The sequence below is a fragment of the Colobus angolensis genome, unplaced genomic scaffold (genome assembly GCF_000951035.1).
Source record: "Colobus angolensis palliatus isolate OR3802 unplaced genomic scaffold, Cang.pa_1.0 Scaffold116, whole genome shotgun sequence".
NCBI classification, from domain to species: Eukaryota; Metazoa; Chordata; class Mammalia; order Primates; family Cercopithecidae; genus Colobus; species Colobus angolensis.
Genome location: NW_012112697.1, coordinates 4,059,310 through 4,078,906, shown reverse-complemented (window position 1 = coordinate 4,078,906; position 19,597 = coordinate 4,059,310). Strand labels below are relative to the sequence as shown.

Genomic DNA, 19,597 nt, shown 5'->3' with positions numbered 1-19,597 from the left:
AAAAAAAAAAAAAAATTCTCTTTCCTTCTCTTCTCAATCTAAATGGTACTTTCTCAGCTCTTTCTAGAACAACTTCATGATCTGCAAGACCTTATACCACATTCTTTTAGCAACCGAACCAGGACTTTCATCAGGAGGATCTCACAGAATCACAAGTGTACAAACGTAATAGTGCTGGTTTAAAGCAGTTGGACACCAGGAACAATGTGATCATTACAAAAGTGACAACCTGTCCTCACCTGGCCTGGAATGTACAAGAATCTGAGAACGTTATTTCTTGAGCTACGAAAGTTCTCTTTTGTTTAGCAAGAGGTTTCATTTTACCCACCCACAACATATTTAATACTTACAGAATTTTATGGCTTCCACATGCTGTTTTATTTTATCGACAATTGTCAGATCCACCCTGGACTGGGTTTGAGAAAGAAATTACAAAGATAAAGCACAAAGCTGCTCCTGCTTGGAAGAGCCACACTCGCCCTGCATACCACACACAATCCTCCTCCTCCTTTGGCCTAGGCAGAGTTATTTGAAACCTCCTATTTTTCTTTCTGGGCTGCCCCAAATGAGATGCATTGGGTTTAACAGCGGCGACGGCAGGAGAGAGGCCCAAGAAGCGGCTCAGTTTCTTACTTGGCATCCGTTGCTGCTCCATGTCTGGTTGTGGCTCTCCCAGTAATAACACTGAGTGACGGCCGTGATGACCGAGACCAAGCTGGGCGTCTGCTGAGCACCCTTCTGGCTCTCACTCAGCACAGCTCTTATACAGTAGGTGCCAATCCCGTGCTGTAGATGCTCAGGAGTCAGCACCCACGTGTACTCCTCATCTTAGAAGAAAGAAGAGTGCTTACTTGTATATCAAACAGAACAAAAACACCATTAGAACCTCTCTTCTAAAGCATCTATTAATATTTTGCAAATGAGACCATGATAAACCTAGAGTCACAAATGATTGGAAAGAAAATGACCAGTGATACAATCCCGGGCTCTGGATTACTGCTGTTCCAGTAAAGAACTATTTTCTTTTGTCTGGGTGTGGTGGCTCACGTCTATAATCCTAGCACTTTGGGAAGCCAAGGCAGGCAGATCACTTGAGGTCAGGAGTTCGAGACCAGCCTGGTGAACATGGTGAAACCCCGTCTCTACTAAAAACACAAAAATTAATGTGGTGTGGTGGTGTGAGCCTGTAATCCCAGCTACTCAGGAGGCTGAGGCAGGAAAATTGCTTGAACCTGGGAGGTGGGAGTTGCAGTGAGCTGAAATCATAGCACTATACTCTAGCCTGGGCAACAGAGTGACACTTTGTCTCAAAAAAAAAAAGAAGAATTATATTATTTTGGCATGTGAACATTTAGGCCTAATGATTCAGAATGCATTATGAGGTTTAGAAAAATGAAATGATTCCACACCTAAGTTAGCAGATAGAAGACTAAGGTAACAAACGAAACTTCAGGGTGAAGCAAAGATAGCAATAGGGTGGCTTCAGGAACAAAGCCCAGGACCGCACGCCAGGGACCTGAGGTCAGGCCTGGCTCTGTCACAAGCTGGCTGGTAGGGGCTAAGGCGAGTCACCCAGTCTCTCTGGGCCTCAAACTTTCTCATGTTTCAAATAGTCCTGTCTGTCAAACAAAGGCTCTCGAAGGTCCCTTCCAGCTCTCAATGACATCATTGCCAAGATCAGCAAGAGAAACTGAGCGCATGGCCAGGCACAGTGGCTTATGCCTATAATCCAAGCACTTTGGGAGGTTAAGGCAGGAGGATTATTTGAGCCCAGGAGTTCGAGACCTAGCTTGGCCAAAATGGCAAAACTCTGTCTCTACTAAAAATACAAAAAATTAGCCAGGCATAGTGGTGCACGTGCCTGAAGTCCCAGCTGCTCGGGAGGCTGAGGGATGGGAATCGCTTGAACCCAGGAGGCAGAGGCTGCAGTGAGCCGGCAATGCGCCACTGCACTCCAGCCCGGGCGACGGAGTGAGACTCCGTCTCAAAACAAACAAAAACAAAACTGAGTACCCCTCTGGAATTGGGAAAGGGCCCGTTGGCAATTCATGCAAACTCTGTAGCGGGCAGCCCGGTAGTGAGCATGGCTGCCTCAGGGACTTTGCCTAAAAGCAAGAACTTAAAAGTGATTGTTCCTGTGTGAGCAGGGCCCATGCCAGAGCCAGGGAAAGTTCTCTCAATATGGAAGGTGGTCATGACGGGAGACTGTCGCATGCTTTCTCCATTCAGATTTTTCCCAACATAAAAACAAATACAAAAGTGTAGCTCTTATTAAGACTTTTCAGTAAAACGTTTAAAGTTGATACCCACAGAGCATGTTTTTGATCCAGTGTATCTGGGCACTATTTCTATCTAACAGGAATTTTTAGTTTTTAGAGACAGTGCCTTGCTCTGTCAGCCAGGCTGGAGTGCAGTCGTATCGTCAAAACTCACTGCAGCTTTCAATTCCTTGGCTCAAGCCATCCTCTTGCCTCAACCTCCCAAGTAGCTAAGACTACAGATGCATGCCACCATGCCCGGCTAAATTTTTTTTTTTTTTTTTTGATAGAGACAGAGTCTCGCTATGTTGCCCAGGCTGGTCTCAAACTCCTGGGCTTAAGAGATCCTCCTGCTGTGGCCTCTCAAAGTGCTGGCATTACAGGGGTGAGCCACTGCACCAGGCTAGATGTTTTTAACTTTAATGTTATGTCTCAGAAATTCTTAACTTTTCTAAACTACAGTACAGTCATTCTGGTCTTATACAAAGACTTATTGAGATATCATCAGGACCATCTTCCTCAAATCTTAGATTAGAAATAAAGTTGAAATATAAACAACATATTTCATATATAGTTATCTGTAATATATAAATGTGAAGTACATGTAATCCATGGTGCTGTGAACGCTATTCTGCTGTGGGTCTCAACATTTTATTATGAAAATATTCAACAATACAGACAGAATTTTACAGGGAATAACCTGTAACCATTAACTAGATTCTACAATTAACATCTTACTAAATCTACTTCCTCACGTATATATCCTTATCCATCCCATAATCTTTTAAAAAATGCATTTGTCACACGTGTCTACACATGTGGCAAAAACACACAGAACTCAATACACACACATACAGAAATGTGCTTGTAAACCTGGTGAAATCGGAATAAAATCAGTGATTGTATTAACGTTATTTTCTGGTTGTGATATACTATAGTTATGCAAGATGCTGCCATTCAGAGAAACTGGATGACAGGTATACAAGCTGTCTCTGTTCTTTTTTTTTTTTTGAGGCAGAGTCTCTGTCACCCAGGCTGGAGTGCAGTGGCGCAATCTCAGCTCACTGCAATCTCTGCCTCCCGGGTTCAAGCGATTCTTGAGCTTCAGCCTCCCGAGTAGCTGGGATTACAGGTGCCCACTACCATGACCAGCTAATTTTTGTATTTTTAGTAGAGATGAGGTTTCACCATGTTGGTCGGCCTAGTCTCAAACTCCTGACCTCAGGTGATCCACCCACCTCTGCCTCCCAAAGTGCTAGGATTACAGTGTGATTACAGGCAGGAGCCACCAAGTGCCCAGGCTCTCTTTTTTTTTGGAGACCAAGTCTTGCTCTGCAGTCCAGGCTGAAGTACAATGATGTGATCTCTGCTTACTGCAACCTCCACCTCTCAGGTTTAAGCAACTCTGCATCTGCCTCCCAAATAGCTCGGATTAAAGGTGCCCGCGACCATGCCCACCCAGCTAATTTTTTGTATTTTTAGTAGAGACGGGGTTTCACCATGTTGGCCAGGATAGTCTCAAACTCCTGACCTCAGGTGATCCACTCACCTTGGCCTCCCAAAGTGCTGGGATTACAGGTGTGAGCCACTGCGCTTGGCCTGTCTGTTATTTCTTATAACTGCATGCGAATCTACAATTATCTGAAAATAAAAATTTTTTTAAAAAAGAAAAAAATGTGACCAGGTACAGTAGCTCATGCCTGTAATCCCAGCACTTTAGGAGGCTGAGACAAAGAATATTTGAGGCCAGGAGTTCAAGACCAGCCTGGGCAATATGGCAAGACCCTTTCTCTACAAATATATATATATATATATTTTTTTTTTTTTTGAGACAGCGTCTCGCTCTTTCATCCAGGCTGTAGCACAGTGGTGCGATCTCAGCTTACTGCAAGCTACGCCTCCCGGGTTCATGCCATTCTCCTGCCTCAGCCTCCCAAGTAGCTAGGACTACAGGCACCCGCCACCATGCCTGGCTAATTTTTTTTGCATTTTTAGTAGAAATGGGATTTCACCGTGTCAGCCAGGATAGGAGGGTCTCGATCTCCTGACCTCGTGATCTACCCGCCTCAGCCTCCCAAAGTGCTGGGATTATAGGCGTGAGCCACCGTGCCCAGCCTACAAAATTAAAAGAAAAAAATGAGCCAGACGTAGTGGTGTGCACTTGTAGTCCCAGCTACTCAGGAGGCTAAGGCAGAAGGATCCCTCGAGCCTGACATTTTGAGGCTACAGTGAACAATGATGGTGCCACTGCACTCCATCCTAGGCAACACAAAATCAAAGCAAGTTTCTGACAGGTGATTGGGTTTTACCTTTTTGCCACACCTTCTCCTTCGGAAGGGTGATGTTCAGGTGGAAGTGAGTACAGTTAGGCTGATACTGGAACCCCAGGTAGAGCGTCATTATAAGGGGACTGTCAGGATCTATGCTCACTATCAGGGATTTCTCCAAGGAGGTGATGTTCACTGTGATTGTAAGCTGATCTGTGCTCATGTTGAAGCTGGTGGGATGGGTTTCCATGCTAACGTTTCTCCAGAGCATGATCTAGAAAACGAGACAGTTAATCATTGTAATGGTCCATTCATTGATGCCTTTCAAAATCCTTTATATTGATAAGGTAAGGAAACTTCCTAGGTCTTCCTCCTTTTTTCTGAGATGGGGTCTTGCTATGTTGGCCAGGTTGGTCTTGAACTCCTGGTCTCAAGCAATCCTCCTGCTTCAGTCTCCCAAAATGCTAGGATTATAGGCATGAGCCACTGTGCCCAGCCAGGTCTTCTTCATTGGATGTTAGTAGCTAATACTGCTGGGGTTAAGTGTAAGTACATAGTCCAAGACCTAAAACACTTCTTATTCTTCTTATTATTTTTGAGACTAAGTCTTACTCTGTCGCCCAGGCTGGAGTGCAGTGGCACAATCTCAGCTCACTGCAAACTTCATCTCCTGGATTCAAGCTATTATGTCTCAGGCTCCAGAGTAGCTGGGATAACTGCCGCCCACCACCATGCTGGGTTAATTTTTGTATTTTTAGTAGAGACGAGGTTTCATCATGTTGACCAGGCTGGTCTCGAACTCCTGAGCTCAAGTGATCTGCCTGCCTCCCAAAGTGCTGGGATTACAGGCATAAGTCAATGCACCCGGCCCTCTAAAACACTTTTTCTAAGGGTAAGGTGTACCTCTTTGTAAAAGTTCCTAATATGTTAATAACAAAACAATGGCACAGTCATCGGTCTAACACGATTCCCTTTAAGTTGTTGCATCCTTCGATCCTGTTTCAGAATATCCCATTCTTTTCTATTTTATTCCTTAAGAATCAGTTCCTACCTCAATGTCCTCCACTAAATCATGGACTTGGAGCAATTTGCGATTAGCGCTTAGTAACACACTTCCAACGCTTCCAATAACGTTTCTGTGGTCCAAATCCTTGAAGGGATTGAAAGCTAGTCCTGTTACCTAGAGACAAGGAAAAGTCCAGTTTTATCCATTGCTGAAATATTTTTAAATGACTCCAATAGAAAGATATATCATATATATAATATGTATATACGTGTGTGCGCGCGTGCACACACACACACACACGTATTTTTTTTTTTTGAGAAAGAGTCATGCTCTGTCAACCAGGCTGGAATGCAGTGGCACAACCTTGGCTCACTGCAACCTCCACTTCCCAGGTTTAAGCAATTCTCCTGCCTCAACCTCCCAAGTAGCTGGGACTACAGGTGCATACCACCATGCCTGGCTAATTTTTGTATTTTTAGAAGAGACAGGGTTTCGCTATGTTAGCCAGGCTGGCCTCGAACTCCTGACCTCAGGTGATCCACCCATGTTGGCCTCCCAAAGTGTTGAGATTACAGGCTTGAGCCACCACGCCCAGCTGGGTATCATACATTAAAGTAAACACTGGGATGTGCCCCCTACTAATACCACAAATGAAATAACATTCCCCATTATAGCCTCTATGAGGAATAGTAAATTAAAGATGAATTATAGTTGGGACCCTCAGAATTATTTTTAATCTTTATATCTAGAGAATTCTATTTTACTAGGAAGTAACTATTCTGCTCTTCAGGATAAGGCAACAATGCTACTTTTATTTGTCAGGTAATTGCTGAAAGAAATACAATATATTGATATGACTGGGTTGGTATACTGAGTCAACAATTATTTTCATAGTCCCAGCTTTTTGTAAATAGTGCAGAGGCCGGGCATGGTGGCTCACACCTGTAATCCCAGCACTATGGGAGGCTTAGGCAGGCAAATCACTCGAGGTCCATAGTTCGAGATCAGTCTGGTCAACGTGGTGAAACCCCGTCTCTATACAAAAATTAGCCAGGCGTGGTGGCGGGTGCCTGTAATCCCAGCTACTTGGGAGGCTGAGGGAGGGGAATCGCTTGAACCCAGGAGGTAGAGGTTACAGTGAGCCGAGATCACGCTACTGCACTCCAGCCTGGGTGACAGATTGAGACTCCATCTGGAAAACAACAACAACAACAACAATGCAACAACAACAAAAAACAAACTGCAGAGTTGAGATCAATCCAAATCACAGCACAGAAATTTAGTTATAATCCAGAAATCTGCTTAACGCTCCCAGCTTCTACAGTGGATCGTTTTTAAGAGGCCTCTATCCCTGCCAGTATAAAATAAAAACGAATGCCACATCAACTCTCTCATCTGATCTGGTCTGTTCAGCTTACATTTCATGGTACATTACTTTCACCCAAATGCCTCCATGGCCATCAGATCCCATGTTCATTCTGACCACGATCAATTTCACACTCACTTGGACATTGACTCCTGGGTGTTGATTCAAGAGCTCCTTCAAAGCCAAAGCCGACGGAAAGCCCAGTCTCACAGGGGCTGGGTGACCCAGAGTGTAAGAGCTCAGTGGTAAGGTGGATGTGTTTTGTCTAATGACAAAAGTTAAAATGGAAGTCAATTTTTGTATGTCCTCTGAAAGTGAAAAACACAGTGAAACTCTCCCTGTTCCTTCCTCTTACTAACCTGCTCAGCAGCAGACTAGCAACGGAGGAGGTCAAAGTCACTGAAGACTCGGGAGACTGGTTCTGCTCTAGAAATGCTTCCCCGATATTCCCAAGCTCTGCCAAGGACATTTCCAGGATGTCTTCTACCTGCATGGAGAGGAAAACTGTGTCACCTGTAAAACCTCAGTGTCTTATGTTAGTAAAATGTTTTGGAGAAGACTGGAGAAGGAATTTTCACAGTGACGTAATGAAGGGTGGTATCCCTTAGAGAGGGCGTTAGACTCTCACAGAAAGTACCTGCAACCTGGCTAAAGACTTACCGTCCTTTGAACCAAACTAAGAGGGCCTGCCAAGGAAATATGCCTTTGCCCCATCATATTATTGCCCCAGACCTGCTCATGCTAGAGTTTTTAAATGACAGCTTTATTGAGATAACTTTCACACATATACTTCATCCACTCAGAGTATATAATTTAATGTTTTTTAGTATATTCACAGGGTTGTGCAACCATCACCACAATCTAATTTTAGGATTCATCCTCCCTAAAATAAATACTCCTGGCCGGGCGCGGTGGCTCAAGCCTGTAATCCCAGCACTTTGGGAGGCCGAGACGGGTGGATCACAAGGTCAGGAGATCGAGACCATCCTGGCTAACACGGAGAAACCCCGTCTCTACTAAAAAATACAAAAAACTAGCTGGGCGAGGTGGTGGGTGCCTGTAGTCCCAGCTACTCGGGAGGCTGAGGCAGGAGAATGGCGTGAACCTGGGGAGGCGGAGCTTGCAGTGAGCTGAGATCCGGCCACTGCGCTCCAGCCTGGGCGACAGAGCCAGACTCCATCTCAATAAATAAATAAATAAATAGATAAATAAATAAATACTCCTGACCTCAGGTGATCTACCTCCCTGGTGGCTGGGTGCGGTGACTCACACCTGTAATCCCAGCACTTTGGGAGGCTGAGGCAGGTGGATCACTTGAGGTCAAAAGTTTGAGACCTACCTGGCTGACATTGTGAAACCTTGTCTCTACTAAAAGTACAAAAAATTAGACAGGCATGGTGGCGTGTGCCTGTAGTCTCAGCTACTCGGGGGGCTGAGATGGGAGAAGAGCTTGAACCTGGGAGGCAGAGGTTGCAGTGAGCCCAGATCATGCCACAGCACTCCAGCCTGGGCAACAGAGCGAGACACTGTCTCAAAATAAAATAAACCTGGTACCCATTAGCAGTCACTCTCCATTTCCCCATCCCTAGTCCCTCTAGCTCTAGGCAACCACGAATCTACTTTCTGTGTCTATAGATTTACCTCTTTGGGACATTTCATATAAATGAATCACAACACACAGTCTTTTGTGATAAGCTTCTTTCACCTGGCATGATGTTTTCAAAGCTCATGTTGGAGCATGTACCAGGACTTCATCCCTTTCTGTTGCTGAATAATATTCCATTGTATGAACAGAACAGATTCTACTTAGCCATCTGTCAGATCGTAGATGTGTGGGTTATCTCCATTTTTTGGCTATTTAGCCACTAAACCATGCTGCTACCAAGATGAGCGTACGAGTTTTTGTATGGACATATGTTTTCAACTCTGTTGGGTAGATGCTAGGAGTAGAATTGCTAGGTTACATGGTAATTCTATTTTTTACATTTTAAGCAACTGCCAAATTGTTTTCCGAAGTGGCTGCATCATTTTACAATTGAACAACGGACAGGGCTGCAAGTTCTCTGCATCCTTGCCAATACTTGTTATTTTCTGTCTTTTTGGGTGTGAAGCGGCATCTCATTTTGGTTTTGACTTGCATTTCCCTAACGACCAATGAAGTTGAGCACCCTTTCATGTGAATAGCAAACATAACCTGTGAGTATTTGCCTTATGCCAACATTTTCCTAAATTCCTTTTTTTTTTTTTTTTGATGGAGTCTCACTCTGTTGCCCAGGCTGGAGTGCAGTGGCACGATCTCGGGTCACTGCAACCTCTGCCTCCCGGGTTCAAGTGATTCTCCTGCCTCAGCCTCCTAAATAGCTGGGATTACAGGCACGTGCCACCACGCCTGGCAAATTTTTGTATTTTTAGTAGAGATGCAGTTTCGCCATGTTGGCCAGGCTGGTCTTGAACTCCTGACCTTAGGTGATCTGCCTGCCTTGGCCTCCCAAAGTCTTGGGATTACAGACATGAGCCACCGGGTCCAGCCCCTAAGTCCTTTTCACTTGATTACAGCACTAGGGAGTATTGGCTCACTAGTAGGTGGGGAGGGAGACCCCAGAGAAGGCTTGGCAGAGTGCTTTTTCTGCAGCACATACTTCAGCAAGATTCTCTTTAAAGGTCTGGGGAGAGGCTGTAATACCTGGACCTGTCAAGATTAAAATGCTTCTAAGCAGATCTGGCCACCTGCATATCTGGCACCTACCTGCTCAGTATCACGCTTGGATTCCAGCCAATTTCCTTCTTCAGCTTTGGTGACATCGTTGAAGGAATGAAAGGGGCAGACAGTCGCAGGAACTTTGAAGTCCAGACTGCTGCTGTTCAGAAATGGGATCCTGAGTAACTCCTCACTCAGGTAAATAAGGGAATTGATGAGATTAACCTGGGAGTATTAGAAAGCAAACATACATCCTTGAATTGTTTATTATTGCTTTTTTTTCTTTATTCTTTTTTTTTTTTTTTTTTGGGAGACAGTGTTTCACTCTTGTTGCCCAGGATGGAATGCAATTGGCTCACTGTAACCTCCGCCTCCTGGGTTCAAGCAATTCTCCTGCCTCAGCCTCCTGAGCAGCTGGGACTACAGGCATGAGCCACAATGCCTGGTTAATTTTGTATTTTTAGCAGAGACAGGGTTTCTCCATGTTGGTCAAGCTGGTCTCTCGAACTCCCGACCTCAGGTGATCTTCCCACCTTGGCCTCCCAAAGTGCTGGGATTACAGGTGTGAGCCACCATGCTCAGCCTATGATTGCTTTTTAAAATTTTAAGAGATGTGGTCTTGCTCTGTTGCCCAGGCTGGAGTGCAGTGGTACAATCATGGCTCACTGCAGCCTTGAACTCCTGGGCTCAAGCAATCCTCCTTCCTCAGCCTCCCCAGTAGCTAGGACACAGGTGTGCACCACCACACCTAATTTTTAAAATTTTTTTGTAGAGGTGGTGGCTCACTATGTTGCTCAGGCTTGTCTCAAACACCTGGCCCCAACAGACCCTCCTGTCTTGGCCTCCCAACGTGTTTGCATTACAGGCATGAGCCACACACCTAGCATATGATTGCTTAAAATTTGCATACTTCTTATTAGCAGCTTAATATTCTTTATACATTTCAAATGCATTTTATTTAAAAAGTTACAATTTGACAGGGAAGAATATATTATTTCATATAACCTATAAGGGAGGATTCATATTTCATGTTATTTTGATGAACTGACAATTCTTTTTGAGTGGTAAGTAGACCAAATATCCAATTAACACCACCAGACTAAGAAAAGGAATGAAGAAAAGACCAATGCTGAGTTTTTTGTCTTTTTAACTTGAGACAGAGTGTGGCTCTGTCACCCAGGCTGGAGTGCAGTGGTAGAGTCTTGGCTCACTGCAATCTCCACCTTCCGGGCTCAAACCATCCTCCCATCTCACCTCCCAAGTAGCTGCAACTACAGGTGTGCACCACCACACCTGGTTAAGTTTTGTATTTTTGGTAGAGACAGGGTTTCACCATGTTGCCCAGGCTGGTCTTGAACTCTTGGGCTCAAGCTATCTGCCTGCTTCAGCCTTAGGAGCCACTGTGTCCCACTGAATGCCCAGACTTCTAACAAATACATCAGCAAGGCGGTAAACTGATTAATGAACAAACGAACTAACACAGGATATCCAAGAATGTCACTACTGATCAATTTAATTCATAACTTTCCAGATTTAAAGGTACAAATATGCTTGCTAAAATTTAAATATAGTCTTTATAATGCTAAGCTTGGCATAAGGCACAATCTCCAGATTCTCTTTTTCTTTTTTTTTTCTGGAGACACAGTCTCTCAGTCATCTAGGCTGGAGCGCAGTGGCATGATCTTGGCTCACTGCCTCTGTCTCCTGGGTCCAAGCGATTATTGTGCCTCAGCCTCCCAAGTAGCTGAGATTATAGGCGCCCACTACCGAGCCCAGCTAATTTTTGTTTTTTTCAGTAGAGACAGGTTTTGCCATGTTGCCCAGTCAGGTCTCGAACTCCTGGCCTCATGTGATCCATCTGCCTCAACCTTCCACAGTGCTGGGATTATAGGGGTGAGCCACCGCACCCAGGCTCAGATTCTCTTTTTCTGTTTTCCATGTTTCCCTCTCTCCTATCTTCTTCCCTCCCAGTCACCCTCCGCTTACCTGAGCTGGCTTAAAAAATCTTGGGGTTAAGGCTGTTAGTTTCTGGAGGAACTCACAAGCTTCCTGTAGTTTGCTATGAGCTTGCAAACCATGAACTGCCCTGCTGAAGTTCCCTGCTATCTCATCTACGACCTACCGGGAACAAAGAAGTTGTCAAAATTACTTCTACAAGATTACTGTGCTGTAGTAGTTGGGGAGATTGTTTTAATCAAAGTTGACCTTGGATAACATTATAAACTCTATGAATCACAGCTCTCTGAAACAGTGATTACTTTCAGAAGCTTTTCTGTGAGTGGACAGAATTTATTTCTACTTCTTCCATACGATCGAGAAAATGAATAACGAGGTTAGACAATGATTGCTCCAAGGGCAAATGAATCTGGAAATAAGATTTATAGCAGTAACTTTAAGTCTTAAGGCCATGAGCAAAGATGAGGGAAACTTGGAGATCAAAAAGCCAAAACTAAACTTTTCTATTCAGAAGTATGTTTTCCTGTCAGGTTTCTCTCTGTGCGTGTTTGCCTCCATTCAAATGTTCATATTTAAGGCCGGGCGTGGCGGCTCATGCCTGTAATACCTGCGCTTTGGGAGGCCAAGGCAGGCAGATCATTTGAGGTCAGGAGTTCAAGAGCAGCCCGGCCTACATAGCAAAACCCTGTCTCTACTAAAAATACAAAAATTAACCAGGCATGGTGATAGACGCCTGTAGTTCCAGCTACTCGGGAGGCAGAGGCAGGAGAATCTCTTGAACCTGGGAGGTGGAGGTTTCAGTGAGCCGAGATTGTGCCACTGCACTCCAGCCTGGGCGACAGAGCGAGAATCTGTCTCAAAAAACAAACAAGAGTTCATATTCAAGAGGTAATGACTTGGCCGGGCGCGGTGGCTCAAGCCTGTAATCCCAGCACTATGGGAGGCCGAGACGGGCGGATCACGAGGTCAGGAGATCGAGACCATCCTGGTCTACACGGTGAAACCCCGTATCTACTAAAAAATACAAAAAACTAGCCGGGCGAGGTGGCGGGCGCCTGTAGTCCCAGCTACTCGGGAGGTTGAGGCAGGAGAATGGCGTAAATCCGGGAGGCGGAGCTTGCAGTGAGCCGAGATCGCGCCACTGCACTCCAGCCTGGGCGACAGAGCGAGACTCCGTCTCAAAAAAAAAAAAAAAAAAGAGGTAATGACTTAAAATGACTCAAAACAGGAGGTGGGAAGCAGAAAACCTCCCTCCCCTAAGAAACAAACTGAACAAGTGGCCGCGGTCCCAAAGCTTAAGCGGTCACTGCACTTGTCCTTGAAGTCCAACCCTCAGGTGATCACCGTTAATGCCAACTCCGTGGTGCATTTCTGGAGAACAGCTCACTCACAGCCTAATTCAATCACATAGTTAAGAAATCTTGATTAAATGCTGAACATTGCTAAATTCTCTTAATATTTCTAATAATTTATTATAGATTCTTTTGGATATTCTATACTTCAGGATTTCTATTTAAGAAAAAAAAAAAAAAAACTCTTTGCTTAAACTCCTGTAGGTCAGTTTCTCCTCCCAGTAGAACACCGAATTTCCATTACCATGGCAGGCAGATCCAGAGTGAACAGGATTATGTTTCAGCAGGGAAATGTTCAACTGCATATAAACAGGGCTCGCTTGGATTTAGGGAAAAGTAAGCATGGGGGAAGCAGGATTATTTTCTTTAGTCAATACTGTTAAAGGGGCTTTGCCTTTTTTTGGGTGAGTTTTGCTTTGTTGCTCAGCCCACAGTACAGTGGCACAATCACGGTTCACTGTAGTCTGGACATCCCAGGCTCAAGCGACCCTCCCACCTCAGCCCCCAAGTAGCTGGGACTACAGGTACACACCACCACACCTGGCTAATTTTTAATTTTAATAGTGACAAGGTCTCATAATGCTGCCTAAGCTGGTCTCAGACTCCTGGGCTTATGTGATCCTCCACCTCGGCCTCCCAAAGTGCTGGGATTACAGGCGTGAGTCACTGTGCCCGGCTCATTTTAATAGAGACAAAGTCTCACTATGTTACCCAGGCTGGTCTCAAACTCCTGGGCTCAAGTGATCCTCTCACCTTGGCCTCCCAAATACTGGGATTTTAGCCGTGACTTACTGAGTCTGGCTGCCTTGTTGTCTATGTTTTTGGGAGGAAGGAAACAAGGCAAAAAGAGAGGACAGTGAGTAGGAGGAATTGTCTAGAAGTTTCCTGCTGCTGAAAAAGCAGGGTAGGTGAACAAAACCTCTTTCCCATCTGAAGCATTAAATACAAGAGCATTAAAGAGCATCATCAAGGAAACGCTAGGCTGTATATGTGCCATCAAATTGGCCATTTCCAAGGACTTGTTTAGTTTTTCTTTGGATTGGCATATATGCTGATTTCTCAGATATTCTTAGGTGCAGCTCTGCAGGGAGGCAAATGGTAAACCGAGTACTTTTTTGGGGTCACAAAGCTACCTAGTTGTAACTTGAATTTCCCACGTTTACCTGACCAGATGCATTCTGCAATGACACTTGTAGATGCGAGGTGACGGTATTCAGATGAGCTGCTTCCTTTGGGCTTGAAGTTGCTTCTGCCAGAGATGGCCCAGCACGTGTGACAGACACAGGCGTGGTGAGCTGTGTTATCACAGGCAGAGGCTGGCTGCTGGGTTCAGATGTGGCTGTTACCTGTGATGTGATATTTTGTAGTACTGAAGGAAACAGGCTGATGGGATGACATAGGGTCTTGGACTAAAAGATAAAAATAAGTAAAAGAAAAGGTTGAATCTGATTTTACCATTTAATAATTAAGGCAGCATTTCCCCAAATGCTCTGAAACTCTGTCCTATGAGATATTAATAAGCATTTCTGTTCAAAAATTCTGCGCTCAGAATTTTGAAATTTTGAGAAAGCTGCATATTACTTAAGATTCATGATTTATATTAGAGTATTTATTGTCAATCATTCAACAAATTTTTACACATCTATAAGCTGCTGAGGATGTTCTGGAGAACTGAATATGGCAATGAGCAAAAGGAGCCAAGTTCCTGCCCTTGTTGAGCCTGTGTTAGTGGTGGAGGCAGAAAGATAAATTATGTCATGTATTAAATAAGTGCTATGAAGAAGAAAATAAGGGTAAGCAGAGAGAAAGTGGATATCATGCAGGGTGTTCAGTGGTAAGGAGAGGATTTCTTGAGACTGGGTGTCACTGTTTTCTGAGGCTGGAGTGTACTGGCACAATCATGGCTCCCTGCAGCCTTGACTTCCTGGATTCAAGTGATCCTCCTGCCTCAGCCTCCCAAGTAGCTGGGACTACAGGCACACACCACCATGCCTGGCTACGTTTTTTTGAGATGGAGTCTCACTCTGTTACCCAGGCTGGAGTGCAGTGGCACTATCTCGGCTCACTGCAGCCTCCTCCCCCTGGTTCAAGCAATTCTCCTGCCTCAGCCTCCGGAGTGACTGGGACTACAGGAACACACCACCACACCTGGATAATTTTTGTATTTTTAGTAGAGATAGGGTTTCACCACGTTGCCCAGGCTGGTCTCAAACTCCTGACCTTAAATGATCCACCACCTCAGCCTCCCAAAGTGCTGTGATTACAGGTGTGAGTCACTGCGCCCGGCCTTTTTTCACTTTTTTATAGACAGGATTTCACTATGTTGCCCAGGCTGGTCTCGAACTCCTAGCTTAAATGATCCACCCACCTCGGCCTCCCAAAGTGCTGGGATTACAGGCACGAGCCACCGTGCCTGGTGCAGATGTTATTTTTAATGAGACAGGAAGACAAAGGGCTTTGCAGAACAGTGGCATGATTTCAATTCTGTTTTAACGGATCCTTTTGTGTTTTAAATGATCAACCATTCTGTTGAGAAGGGTCAGAAAAAGGGGCAAGAGTAGAAGCAGATCAGTAGGAGGCAAATGTAAAAGTTCATTTTTTCTTTTTGAGATGGTGTCTTCTTCTGTCACCCAGGCTGGAGTTCAGTGGTGTGATCTTGGCTCACCGCAACCTCCACCTCCCAGGTTCAAGCAATTCTTCTGCCTCAGCCTCCCGAGTAACTGAGAGTATGGGCAGCCGCCACCACACCCTGCTAATTTTCATATTTTTAGTAGAGACGGGGTTTCACCCTGTTGGCCTGGCTGGCCTCGAAATCCTGGCCTCAAGTGGTCGACCCACCTTGGCCTCTCAAAGTGTGAGGACTATAGGCATGAGCCACTGCACCCAGCCGGCAAATGGGAAAGTTCAGATGGGAGATGGTGACTTGGACCGTGTGGTGATCATGGTGACGACAGTGAGAAGGGGTTGGATTTGGGACCTGTGAAAGACTGCAAAGTCTACAGTCAAAAGCCTTTGTTTTCTTCTCTTCTGATAACATACTATAGGGGTGGCAAAACTCCACCTCTATTCTCTTAGGACTCCAGCTGGGCCTGAGAATTAAACTGACATAAGATAAACAGGAGAAAAGCACACACATTGAGTCCAAGTTTTACGTGGCACAGGCATCCTCATAAGAAAATGAAGACCTGAAGCAGCAGTTAGAGTCCGTCTCTCCTGTGCTGAATTGGACAAAGAGTAGTTAGTTGTGAAGGAGCAAAATTATGTGGGGAGGCTTAAAAGATAACGTTATCTTAACAAGGTCTGTGCAGATTTCTCCGGGTCTTGACTTCTGCTCCTGGAGGATAAGAATGTTGCATATTGTACATGAGAATTTTATCTCCTGTTTTTAAGAAAACCAAGGTCTGTACCAAGGTCAGAGTGCTGTTTTTGCACCTGCTGTTTATCAAATGCCTTTAACTGAAAGCATCAATATACCAGAGTGGCATATTTTTAACCCTTTCAATTTCAAGGGCTAGTGGTTGTTGCTCTGCAGAATACAGCTTGGGGAATACTGATGTGAGGGATTTTTTTTTACTTCATCCCAATTTTTTTTTTGAGATGGAGTCTCACTCTGTCACCCAACCTGGAGTGCAATGGCACAATCTTGGCCCACAGCAAACTCCACCTCCCGGGTTCAAGCGATTCTCCTGCTTCAGCCTCCTGAGTAGCTGGGATAACAGGCATGCAGCACCACGCCTGGCTAATTTTTGTATTTTTAGTAGAGACGAGGTTTCACCATGTTGGCCAGGCTGGTCTCGAACTCCCGACCTCAGGTGATCTGCCTGCGTCGGCCTCCCACAGTGCTGGGATTATGGGTGTGAGCCACCGCGCCCGGCCCCTGCTCTTTTATGCCGTTAGAGACACTTATTTTTGCAGTAAGCATTGAGTCAAACAAATGTGTATCTGTGTTTAGGCATCAACTGAAGGGTTTCTACATAAGACACAAGGGCAAGAATGCTGAGAGATTTCTTGAAGGTGAAACTTTATAGATTGTGTGGACAGTTTCCACCTTTATTTTCCTTTGCCTTTCTGTTTGATGTTTACATTTTATTGCATTGTGTTTTTGTAAGATGCCACAAGTCCTTTTTGGAACGAAGCAGGGAATAAACACCCAACCAAAAAATACATGATAATTACATCAGCATGAAAGCCAGAAAGATAGGCTTTAGAAATTCCTATAACAAGTTTGGAGATGGTGGCTCACACCTGTAATCCCAGCACTTTGGGAGGCTGAGGCAGGTGGATTGCTTGAGGTCAGGATTTTGAGACCAGCCTAGCCAACATAGCAAAACCCCGTCTCTACTAAAAATGCAAAAATTAGCCGGGTGTGGTGGCACAGGCCTGTAATCCCAACTACTTGGGAGGCTGAGGCAGGAGAATTACTTGAACCCGAGAGGTAGAGGTTTCAGTGAGCCAAGATCACACCACTGCACTCCAGCCTGGGTGACAGAGTGAGACCCTGTCTCAAAAAAAAAAAATAATAAATAAAAATGAAAATAAATCCTTGAAGCACCTATTAAGCCCCTTTTTTTTCCCCCTGCACGTAAGTACTTTATTTTCCTTATTAGAAAACTATATTCAGAACACTTTAGAAGATCGAGGCTGGGCGTGGTGGCTCAAGCCTGTAATCCCAGCACTTTGAGAGGCCGAGACGGGCGGATCACGAGGTCAGGAGATCGAGACCATCCTGGCTAACACGGTGAAACCCCGTCTCTACTAAAAATACAAAAAACTAGCCGGGCGAGCTGGCGGGCGCCTGTAGTCCCAGCTACTCCGGAGGCTGAGGCAGGAGAATGGCATAAACCCGGGAGGCGGAGCTTGCAGTGAGCTGAGATCCGGCCACTGCACTCCAGCCTGGGCGACAGAGCGAGACTCTGCCTCAAAAAAAAAAAGAAGATTGAGCTCTGACCAGATCTACCAGGTATGACAAAGAGATCAACATTTCACAATGTATGTTGTCAGGGGAAGTACTTACCAGATGAGCAGGAAGAGGAAGAGGATGGTGACATGTGGTTGAAAGAGGACCAGGTCCTATAGAAAAAAGAAGGCAGACTAAGTTCAAGTAAAAGCCTAAGACATAAATATTTCTGTTTTACTTGAGGACTTCTTACTCATGGCTAAAAAATAATGCAAATTGTTTTACATAGAAAATCAAGGCCGGGCATGGTGACTCATGTCTGTAATCCCAGCACTTTGGGAGGATGAGGCAGGCAGATCACTTGAGGTCAGGAGCTTGAGACCAGCCTGGCCAATGTGGTAAAACCCCGTCTCTACTAAAAACATAATAATTAGCTGGCATGGTGGCAGGTGCATATAACCCCAGCTACTCGGGAGGCTGAGGCAGGAGAATTGTTTGAACCTGGGAGGCAGAGGTTGCAGTGAGCAGAGATCGTGCCACCGCACTCTAGCCTAGGCGACAGAGCTAGATTTCACACCACCCCCGCACCCCCCCCAAAAAAAATAAAGATAAGGAAGGAAAGACAAAAGGGAACCTATGCTGATCACTCAAGAACCTGGGAATGAAATCCAGAGGACTCCAAGAAAAGCACAGCCCTGATTATTATTAACAGCAAAATCCAGAAAAAAGTTCAGAAAGCTGTAAATACGTCCTTAATAGGAACGAAAAAGGTTATTTCCCCAAATAAAAGGTCTCACATATTTATTACTGCATCAGCTTATGAGTGAAGAGCATAGAAACAAAGAGAAAAACCATTTTCCCAATAAAACATGCCTGAAGATGTGGTGACATTTTCAGCTTGAAATGGTGAGATGACAGTGAATGATAGAGATGACCTTGATTGATACAGCATAAGTACATGTGCCATCTTAACGTGCAATTCCTTACAGACCCAGCATGCCTCTTCTCCAGGGTCTCCTCCTGGAGTTGTACCTGATTTTATCAGCTGTATGTGATTTTATCATCCACTGGGGAATCAGATTATTTTGCTTTTATTTCTTGGCCAGGAATCACTTGATTCTGAAGGTCTTGTGAGAAGACATGGCAAGAAACTGAGTCAACCACAGCCACCATGATGATGGAGAAAGGTAGAGGGAACCAAACAAAATTGTAAGGATAAACCATTTGAAGCTAACATGCGCCAGAATGAGGTACATTAAAAGAAAAACAAACGATATCAAAGGATTTCAAGATGACAAAAAAAATACTGCAGAAAAATTAAAACCTACCTGGGAGGGAATACTGAGCAGATGTGGAAAAATTAGTCCCTGATATGGAAGATAAATGTAAGGTGCCCTCCTCTAACAACAGAAAGGGTGATCAACATGAAACCATTCTTTTCATTTAAACAGAGTACAGGAAAGATACACAGGATAGGAAGTAGCAATACGGCACATAGATACCTGATATTTCTTAAGGACAGAACCAGAACAAATGAAATAGAAGTGACACATATGTAGGATATTCTTGATTCAAGAAAGATGTGTGTATGTAGCATCATGTTCTAGGCACAATGAGTGAAAAGTAACCTAGATACACACCAAGAAAATTTTTGAATTACAAAAAACTTTTACAAACAATCTGATAGAGACTTAAAAAGGCTGCCTGGGCCGGGCGCGGTGGCTCAAGCCTGTAATCCCAGCACTTTGGGAGGCCGAGACGGGCGGATCACAAGGTCAGGAGATCGAGACCATCCTG

The 19,597-nt window shown here is 44.8% G+C and overlaps 1 protein-coding gene across 1 annotated transcript in view; it reads right to left on the bottom strand.

Annotated features, from left to right (window-relative positions):
* The window catches only part of PKD1L3 (polycystic kidney disease 1-like 3), a 91,967-nt gene that overhangs the window by 60,981 nt on the left and 11,389 nt on the right, over positions 1-19,597 (bottom strand). The window contains 9 exon segments of the mRNA XM_011962381.1: positions 634-827; positions 4,568-4,799; positions 5,577-5,705; positions 7,036-7,162; positions 7,257-7,384; positions 9,644-9,820; positions 11,582-11,713; positions 14,067-14,312; positions 17,918-17,973. Of these exon segments, the coding sequence (XP_011817771.1) occupies positions 634-827; positions 4,568-4,799; positions 5,577-5,705; positions 7,036-7,162; positions 7,257-7,384; positions 9,644-9,820; positions 11,582-11,713; positions 14,067-14,312; positions 17,918-17,973 (1,421 nt within the window).